Here is a 10,565-nt window from a genome sequence, read left to right as displayed (position 1 = left end):
ATCATGGCTACTTCCAGTGTAAATAAAGAAGGCGCCATGAAAGGAAGCAAGTGGCCATAAAAATAATCAAAGCTGAACTTTAGGAGGAGGCGAAGAAGATTCAAAACGGTGTTGTTGTTTTTTTTATCTCACGTAATGACACGAAAATGGATCCGGAACAAGGCGCTATCCGGTTGTCATCGCTGCGTGAAAGAAATTATAACAAAACTGTTTTTAAAAAATGTAAGTGACAGAAAAAGAGTCTGACTTTTGTTATCGTAACAATCTGATTAAAATATGAGGCGATATATTCGCTGGTTTTCACTTTTGGACCAATAAATAAATAAAAAATACTTTCTTTTTTTTTTTGTTTTGTTTTGGGTTTTTTTTTGAATGATGTAAAAAATAAAATTTCAAAACAATAAAATAATTTGTATATTTTATTTTCGAAGAAATAATAATATAAAAGTAAATAAAAATCTTGTAACCTTTACAAAGTGACTGAACCAATAACTTTAATCTCAAATCATCAAACTGGAAAATAAAATCAATAATAATCGGTAAAGGTGATTTTATTTGTAGCACATTTAAAGGCAGTTCAAAGTGCTTTAATAGGAATTAATTAATTCTAAAGTTATAAAATAATGTATATTAAAAATTATAGGACTTTAATGGTTTGTTTCGTCTTATTTATTTAATTTAGTTTTTAAATGAGTTTTCTCTGTTTCCCTTGTTTGATAAGCGTTGGCTGTAGTGGTTTGCTTTTGCAGGATTGTTTGTCGATCCTGATTGGTCCACGCTTTGGTCACTATTGACGTTATCGGACTTCCTTTGTCAAATAAACCCATTATAAACATGTCTGCTGGTTCTCCATCGTGCTCTTTGGAGCATTTTTATGTCCTGTTGGGAACTTCTTTTTACTGTAAGTAAGAAGCGTCATGCATGACCCAGACTGGCCAGAACCTGGCGCAGTTCGCTGCGTTTTTAATGCAATTTTCCGCCTGATAAAAGCGCAAGTTCTCCAGCCGTCAGTTTGATGTTTCACGGCCGGATCAGCCGCCGAGAGGAGGAGCGGGACTCCCAGATAACAGGTGCCATGCGCGGCTGACAGCAGGGGGAGCTGGCTATCAAACCCATTATCGACTTTCAATTAAAACCTATTAAGGTCTTTTGTCTCGTCGTTAACATCCTGCTCGCCAAGCCTTGTCCGTCAGCCTGAACTCCTTTAACCCCTGACGCGTCGCGGAGGGATCGTGTGGATGCGCTCAGGCTTGGCCGGGGGGTTTGGGGCCGCCGCTGACCAGCTGTCCCGGCTCTGATCCCCGGTCTGCCGGCAGCTCCAGCCCGGTCACCAGCTGTTGGAGCCGCTTGGCACCGCAGCGCGCATCCAGCAGCCTCTCAAGGAGGAACCACACGCGGATGGAAACAATCAATTTTCCAAAATGGGGATCATTTAAAGGCACTTAAACAATTGCGACGAATGGCATTAATATTTCATGCCGCTCCCTGCATTGTTTATGGACAACGGGTCGGAGTCGCTGCTGTTTGTAGGCGGGGAGAGTGGACGCCATCTTCGAGAAAAGACACCGAATTGTTTAAAATTCACACAGATTTTTGTTGTTCAGTTCACATAAATCCAGATTTTGCGCTTGGAAGAATTTAAACAAATGTTCATGTATCAGCAGTAAACATATTGTTCCTGAATCCACATGTTGATTCCCCTCCATGTTCCCCACTAAACTCCAAAGGCTTTTCACGGCATTAAATGAAAGACATCTTTTTTTTTATTTCCACATTTATAAAAGTAATTCTTTTTTACATCAAATCCCCCCTTTTGTTTTTCTTTTTTTTCTTTTTTGAATCAGTCCAACCTTTGCTGTGAACTTCACTTAAAATAAAAAATAAACTTCACCACTTTCTGGGAGGAAACGTCTTTCAAAAAACCAAAATGTAAAAAAAAAAAAAAAAAAAAAGAGGGAACAAATCGAATAAAATCCAGGAAATGTAATTTTACCAAAATCACTCCACAAGGTTGATATCTGCAATATACATGTTCACCAATATAAAGGAGAGTCGGAACAGTACGGAGTTATTATCACAGCTTCATATGAAATAACAGAAATGATGCACAACGTCAACAAATCCACCTGAGCTCGGGGCCCAAGCCTGATTAATCGATTATCGATAAAAATACAAAATGAGGCCTCACCGAGGTGAAGCATTAAAATCTGTTGGGGGGCTAAAACCGCGTTTTAGATATAAATAATTTGACATATTTAAGTCAGCAAGAGCCAAAGTTTGTGGATCCAAACATCCAGTCCATCCGAATATTTATTATCGCACCAGTTCGGTTTAAACTGGACCGAGTAGCAAACAATCGAAGAAAAAAAGTCCTCTTATTTCTTATTTACACGTTAACGACTCGGATGAATGAAAAAACAAAAAAATATTGTTCCTTTGGATGATACAACTACTTTTTTTATTCAGACAGAAAAGTTTGATCATTTTACCTGTAAATAATAATAATAATAATAATAATAATAATAATAATAATAATAATAATAATAATAATAATAATAATAAATTGGCTGGAGGTCAAATACCGGAGCCCGAATACTGAAACTGGGTGTAAATAAATACTTAACTTAAAGGCTTTATTGCCTTCTGAAAAATAAATACATTATAAATAAAGCTTCTGTCTCACAAAGACAAACAAAAACAACAAAAAGTCCGTTTAGAGTCTTTTCGGCTCGGTTCCGTCCAGTTTTGTCCCATAAAGGCCCTAACTGTTGATCGTTTTCTCTTTATTTTGTCCTGTTCGCTCAAAGCGGGTCCAGTTTGGTCTATAAAAACTCAGCAGGGGGCCCGGCTCACCGCTGCTGCGCAGGCCGGGGAAGCACTCCGGACATGGGGGGTAGAGGAGGCGGCGGGGGCGGCGGCGGCTCTCCGCCCCCCTGCAGCCCGTGCAGGAGGATCCGCGGGACCAGCGGTCTCTGTAGGGCCGGCGGGGGCGCCGAGGGGCCCCTGTACAGGTACAAGGCCGCCCCGGGGTCCAGGTTGGACACCAGGCTCTGCGGGTAGAAATACGGGGACGGGAACATCCTCTGCAGGGCGGAGTAGTTCCCAGCTTCCGCCAGCAGCTCCAGCCCGACCGCAGTCTGCCGCTTCCACTTTGTCCTGGAGAGAAATAAAACAGGCTGTTTTTAGTCTTCTGCAGCCGGCAGCGATTGTGTTTGACACGCCAAAATATCTCCCATCTGTTAACCTGGGATCCAATTAGAAGTAGGGAATGTTTTCCTCTTTCTTTCCTCCAGCCTCTCTTACCCCCCGCTCTGTTTTTAAAATCACCCAAATCTCCAGCCTGCCACTTTGTGTTCACACCCAAACACGTCTTTCAGATTGCCAGCGTGCACTCCGCCAGGTGAATAATTCATAATAAAGATAATTGAGTAGATATAGTAGTTTGTTTGAATTATTAATATGCACACATGCAACGATGCATTATTCATAAGCAACTCCGACTCAAATTGTGTGTTTTTTATATTTATTTATGTCATTTAGCTGCATGAGAGTTAGAAATAAAATGAAAGATAAATAAATAAACAGGCGCACTCAGGTTAATTCAGTCACTGACTGTGATGACCAGCATGGTTTCTGCCATAAATCTTGAAAATAAATAAGAAATAATTTCCTGAGCATTCAAAAGTAAAATGAAAAAATTTAAAGAAACAATTCACGGGCCTGTTCTTACTATAAATTATCCCCTCAAGCAGAATTTCATTGGAAGGACGTTGAAAAAATGACAGTGAGTAAAAAAGAGAGACCTACATTTTAAAAAAAAAATGTTGCTAGAAATGAATCAAAATTGATCAAATGGGCCATAATAAAGTCATATATCCCAAATAAAAAATGTTTCTGACCGACATAAAATACACATTATTATAAATCTATTGACAGTGGCACAAAAAGTGGGTGCCACTCATAGGGGCGCCAAATGATGGTGGACTATTTATATTTTTTAGTCGTCATTTTCTGTATTTGACAGCTGTTTGTGCATCGAAACCCCCCAGGGGGGCCTGTAATGTGTCTGCATACCCCTCCGAAAGTACTTAGCTGCCCCCCTGTCCATGGACAGTGGATATGGGCCCCATATGGTGTTAGCTCTGGCTGGATGGGTTCTAAGTGATCCTGCGCTCGCAGTTGGCTTCTTTAAGGGGACCCACTTGGCTTAAATAAATAGTTGGGGACCCAATATAGGACTTTAGTGGGTCTCAAATGGGTATTAAGGAAATCTGTTCAAATTGGACAACACCCCCAGGACTGGATGGGTCCCACAAACTGCCCAGAGATGACCAACATTAAGCTAACGTAAGGCGTTAATGAAAACAAAGGCAGTCACTCCTGGACTTGTATTCTTCATCCAGTCCCTTATGGGTCCCATAAGTAAATGTAAGACATTCATGAACATCAATATTTCGGAAAGTATGTGGGAACTGATGATTTTTATGGTTTAGGATTGTCAGAGCTGAAAAATGTCTTAGTCATAAAAAAACTAAAAATAAATTAAATTAAATATACAAAATTAATTTCAGGGTTGCAACAGCAGGCCGTTTAACATTTAAATTGTTCTTCCTGATTAAAATTTTAAAGCGAAAACGACGTCATGTGGGTTCTAACTGGGCCTGAAATCATGCTAGGCTTTCAATATGAGGCCCATTGCATCGTCTACATGCAGCACACATTGGCCAAACCAAATGGGTCCCTTCTCACATCTAGGATCCATATGGGTTCCACTTTCTGATCTAAATCAGACCAGTGGTCAGCATGAAGCTACCCAGGAAAATCCAATCTGGGACCCATTAATGGGCTCCATATGTTCAGTAAACGTTGTTTCTTATTTAATATCTAAATAAGAAAAGGTACAAAAAAAGTTGTTTCTGGGAATTGGACTATTATTCCTGTTTGAATCCTGACCTTGTGACCTTTGCTGCATGTCTTCCCTTTTTCTCTCCACCCACTTCCTGCCTGACTAGCGTCAATAAAAACCAAAAACCTTAAGAACTAAATCCAGTCTTTGGCTTCGTCCAACTGGAAACTGTGGATCTATTGATCACCAATAGATCCAACCAACATGAAGTGATTTTCAAAAACTGAAATAAGACATTAAACAAGAAACACGTCAGTTGGTTGTTCCTTAAGTCAATTATTCCCCAAATGCAAAAGAAAACATCGCTTTCCATCAAAACGATGTGAAAATCGTGAAGTGGAAACACCTGCTTTTAATTTTTGATGCATTTTTCTGGCCTAAATAAGGAAAATAATTATTTCAGACCAGCAGTTTGTTACTAAGCTGTAAATAGATGGTTGATAAAAACGTAAAAAATACAAAAATAATTGGTGCAATTGGTCTCTTTCCTCTGTTTTCCATTTTACTTATGCATTCAAAACTGAAATAAAGTGTAATAATATTTTCTTCTCTTTTTCCATATTTTAAAAAATATTTAAAACGGCAAAGTTGTCTAAAAATAAAACAGTATAAAACTGTATTATGTACGTTGGACCCTGTTTTCACAGTGACAGCTGGACTGGAGTTAAAAATGTAACGTCTGGGATGGATATGAAGAGAATATTTTCAAGTTGTGTGAAACATCTGGGTTCTACTTTTTAACCCAAGTTGACTTTCATCAGCCCATCTGGATCTGGACCCAAGTTTCCAAGGCACATCCTCCAAATATGGGCCCCATTGGTTGATTAAACAAACCAAATCTGACGTGTTTCCCTTCAGGTTAAATTGAAACTAAACACATGAGGTTATGTTTTAGGGAAAAGTATAAACTTCTAGCCTTTTCAGGCTTTTTGTCTTGCATAAATGTTTGTAGTTTGTCATTGGATCACCATTACAGAACCAATATAAAATGGTTGAAAACTGAAGAAATAATCAACTTTTTGCTCCTTCTTTCATTAGAATAAAATAAATCAAACACATTTCCTTTCATGTTGATAGAAATTCATCTGAATGTGGCTTAAAATGAATAAACAAGTCAAACCAAAGTATCTAGAGAAGATTCTTGGATGGGGAAATCCAGCTTTGACACATTTAATTATCTAAATAAGAGCTGGTGGAATAAAAAGAGAATAAAAGTGTTTTGAGCTTTATAGGTTCAAAGATTAATCTGAAAGTTTAAAATAAATTAAATGCAGCTGTAATTATGTTAAATGGATGGAGAGAAAATGTGAATTAATCGGTTTCGACAATGTGACTCAGCCATGGAAGTGAACTTCCTCCTCAGTGGGAAACCAGATTCTCTCCTCGCTCCCCGAACCGAACCCAGTAAAAAACCGGCGGCGGTTCGGTCCTCACCTCCGGTTCTGGTACCAGGTCTTGACCTGCGTGTCGGTGAGGTTGAGGGAGGCCGCCAGCTCCATCCGGTCCTGGACGCTCAGGTACTTTTGGCGCTCAAAGCTGCGCTCCAGCTGCGCCAGCTGGTGGTCCGTGAAGGCCGTCCGGGCCTTGCGGGGCTTCTTCAGCCGGACCTGGGGGCTGTCCCTGCTGCTGGAGATCTCCCGGTCCCCCTCCTCTTTCACTGCCGATTAAAAACGGACAACAAGGAAGAATGTTGAGAGGAAGGAAATGGAAGTCAAATTTTGTCTCATGAAGGCTGGAAATATTTGTCCAGCACGTTTTTGAAGTTCTTAAACAAAAATATATTTTAAATTGGATTTATCGAAAGAAAATGTCATTGATTAATCTGAAATTTTCTGGTTGTCAGAGAACATAAATTATGAAGTCTTTAAAATTGTTTTTATTTAAAATTTAAATGTTATACGCTGAGAAATAAAGGCGTTTTAATTGACAATATTAGTTTAATTTGCGTATTTGGGTCCATAAAGTGTCTTAAAAATGACAGTCGCAGAAATTGAAGGTATATAACTGATATTATATTTTTATTTTTTTCTTAAAATGCAATTCCAGCTTCAAATACCGCCCAAAATGTCACTTTTACTTCTTGTAAATTACAAAAGCGCTTGTGTTTAGCGTAAAGAATTTACCTTCAAGTTTTTCCAAAACGTGATTTTTAGCGCGCAAAGCGACTTTCCTCGCTGCGGGGCTGTTTGATTTTTGCCCTTAAGTTGTTATGAGAAGCTCCTTCAATATTCATATTTCAGATCTGATGTTTTCCCCGTCAGCAGAGCCGCGGAGTCTTTGTTCTTTTCACGCGTGGAGTGCAAAGAAATCACATACATGAGTTCTTATAATCCATTCTGAAGGAGAGAAACGCGAACAGAGGCGAGAGAGCTTGAATAGTGGAGGCATCACAGGAAGCAACGCGATAATAATCCCCCTAATTGAGCCACGAGGGGACGGGGCTGCAGCCCTCCACGCGCGGCCGGCGCCACTTCACAGGGAGGGGAAGAAACCACGAGCCGCGCGCGCTCATATGTCTGATTAAAGCGCCGAAATTGGACAAATTGGATCAAATCCGGGCGGCCGCATCAAAGTAAAGGTGCGCGTGGCTGCTTTTTATCAATCAGTTATTGAAATAAATCAATGAATCGATCAAGAGCCGGGGTTGCACACGCGAAAACGTGAGCGATTAAGTTTAAAATTTTCAAACGAAAATGTGAAAAATGTCAATTATATGAAATGTGGTTGAAGTTAAAGGAGTTGTTGTGTTTCAGCTGACAGGATTATAAACACAGAGACACTTTTCTGCCTTCAATCCGCCAACAAACCTAATAAACAAATACCTGCAAATTAAATTAACAATTATAAATATACGGAATTTACGTTAAGTGATTAATATAATTTTTAAATGGATTAGATTAGAAATTTTGCAGTTTTTCTAAAAAAAACAAAATTAAATTTAATCGATATTTTCGCTTTATTGCAACGTCTCGTTTTAATTAAAATGAAATATTGAGTCTAGATGGAAAAATCTAAAAATATTAGACAGAAATAATTCAGTTAATTGCCAAAAAATACAACTGTGGATGAGATGAATGTGAATCACAAAAATAAACTGAAAATTTTGATCCTTTCAGCCAGAGATGGATCATGATTAATACAGCATATATCTGGATTACGTGTAGAAAGTTATTTTTGTTGTTTGTTTTTTTCTGTTTCCTAAATGAAAAGTTTAAAAAGAGAAGGAAATATTTCGGGGGCCGGGGGGAGCTGCTACCTTTATACTCGCTGTCCGATGAGGAGTTGCTGTGGATCTTTTCGATGAAATCGTCCGCTATCTTGGCGGCCAGCCGCCCGGCCTCCTGCGTCGGCTGGCCGTTGCTGGAGTAGGGCGCGCAGGCGGCCAGCGGCTTGCAGTCCGCCAGGATGTCCCTGATGAGGAAGGAGGAGGTGACGGTCCGCTGCTGCGCGCCCGCAGAGATCTGTGCGTGCTGCAGGTGCGGCGGCAGCCCCGCGCTGTGCACTTGCCTCTGGGCTGCCTCCTCCACGCACTCCCTGCGGGGCGACGGAGGCGACGAGCAGCCGCTCTCCACGTCCGATCTGGGGCTGAACTCCAGCGGCGAGCGGCACTCCCCCGGCAGCAGGCCGTCCGCCTTGGACAGCGGGCTCCCCGGCCGGTGGGACAGCAGCGAGTCGATGCCGAAACTGGACCCATTGGTGGACGCCTCCATTGTTCCGATGAGGCCGGGTTTTTTTCTTAATCTCTCTTTTAAATTACCATTTGGTTTCAGGTGCAAGTTTTACTCTAGGAAAGCTGGACTATGTTCGGACTTCTCCGGAAAACGCGCCGCTGTTGCTTATTTTCATCCGCTTTACTTCCAGTCCTCCTACCGGATCGGTCGACGGAAATAGTTCCAGATAAAAATTCAAATGAAAACAGTTCGCTTATCCGATTTTCTTGTGGTCGGCGATCAATAACGCAGCTGGTGCAGCAATCGATTCGTCTTGAGGAAGAGGAAACGCTCCGCAGTTTTCAGCACCATGGACAGGAACCGTCCTCCCGCTGGACTCGGTTCAGCGGCATTCCTGTGGGCAGCTAAAGCGGGTTTCAAAAACGGGCTTTAAAGAGCTGGAAGTGGAGCGACAGGAGAATCCGGAGCAGCTGTGGGAAGAGAGGAAGAAAGAGAGGAAAGAAGAAAGGAAGAAATGAAGGAAGAAAGGAGGAAGAGGAAGCGGAGAAAAAAAGGAGCGATAAAGCAGGTTAAATAGTGACAACTGGGGAAGTAAAAGCGACTTGATGCGGCTGGGGTGGGAGGGAATCCCAAAAAATTGAACTTGAGGAAAAGTCAGGAGCAGGTTTTAAGAGCGCCTCGTCCACGTGAGTCCCCTGTGACAAGCCTTGATTGGCTGAGGGAGCCGGAGTGGACCTCCCCTCCTTCCTCCCTCCGTCCGCTGCGCTCCTCTCTGGCTCATCCTCGCTTTGATAGCAGACAGTGGATTCATCAGGAGACTCAGATCCAACTGTTTACAGGCAATTTTCACACTGTTTGCTTTCATTACATCATTGATGAGGCTCATAATGGGGTTATTATGAGCAGCGGCTCGCTGCTTTCTCCTCCACTCTCTTCTTCTTTCTCCGGATCTCTTGCACATCATCATCATCATCATCATCATCTTCATCTTCATCTTCCTCCTCTTCTTCTTCTGTGTTTTACATTTTGGCATTCACCATCTGCTGACTTTTATTCTGTTGTTAATCTACATTTTATTTATGTTGAATCCCGTTTGTCTAGCTCAGATGTATTATTATCTTTTTAATTAAGTAATTATATATATTTACCTTCCTTAAAATTTTGTAAAAGAATAAAAAAGTAAAACTCCTTTAAAGAGTTGCCTTTATTTGTTAAAAATAAATGTTTACAGATAATAGTCACTAAAAACAAAAACAGATGTTGTTTTTGTTTTCTACCTTTATTTATTTGCACCGTTACACCATTTTGATACGACTTTGAATTTATTTGTTTATTTATTTAAATGTTTAATCATTTATTGCTGTTGTACTTGCTGTAATTTGAAGCTTGTAGAATAAAAAAATTAATTCATGATTAAAACAAACACTTAATTGTGAAGTAAAGCTTAAAATAATTTTAGTTTTTATGTTTTATTAAAAATAAACATGAAAAATCATGTTTTATTTGATATACTAATTTATTTCTATTTCATTTTATTTCTATTTCAGTGATTTCTTTCCACTTTAACTTGCTTCCTAAAGCAACTTTGTTTTATTTTCCTTCTTTTTTCTCATATTTTAATCCAGTCAGTTTGATGTTGTTGCTACATGTCCAGATATTTAATATTTTATATAAAGTTAAATATCTTTAACTTTATTTTTCTTTAACTGAATGATGATAGTTGGAAAAAGTAAGTTTCTAATAGTCCTTGGAAATCGCGAACAAAAAGTCAAAGAAGTGGGATTGAAAAACTCAACTGCGCCTTTTTAAAAAAAATTTTTTTTTATTTATTTATTTTTGCACAATTGTTCCCTTTAACACGCGTTAAATGCCATTGTGCGCACTTTGCACATCAGTTTGCCCCGCGCCTTGGCCTCGACAGCCCCTAATAATCTAACGACCCCCTCCCATTATGGCCGACACCCCCACCATCATCACCAACACAAACA

The 10,565-nt window shown here is 40.1% G+C and overlaps 1 protein-coding gene across 1 annotated transcript; it reads right to left on the bottom strand.

The window, feature by feature from the left end:
• Positions 1-481: 481 nt before the first annotated feature.
• On the bottom strand, positions 482-9,348 carry barhl1b (BarH-like homeobox 1b). The gene is made up of 3 exons (XM_044096023.1): positions 8,163-9,348; positions 6,341-6,563; positions 482-3,156 (listed from the first exon to the last, which is right to left on the bottom strand). Exons 1-3 carry the CDS (start codon positions 8,614-8,616, stop codon positions 2,850-2,852), a joined length of 984 nt encoding a protein of 327 aa, XP_043951958.1. The 5' UTR covers positions 8,617-9,348; the 3' UTR covers positions 482-2,849.
• Between the last annotated feature and the right edge of the window lie 1,217 nt (positions 9,349-10,565).

Source organism: Gambusia affinis, linkage group LG17 (assembly GCF_019740435.1).
Source record: "Gambusia affinis linkage group LG17, SWU_Gaff_1.0, whole genome shotgun sequence".
Classification (NCBI taxonomy): Eukaryota; Metazoa; Chordata; class Actinopteri; order Cyprinodontiformes; family Poeciliidae; genus Gambusia; species Gambusia affinis.
Note: the sequence above shows the minus strand (reverse complement) of the source record. Positions and strands in the feature narration are given on the sequence as shown.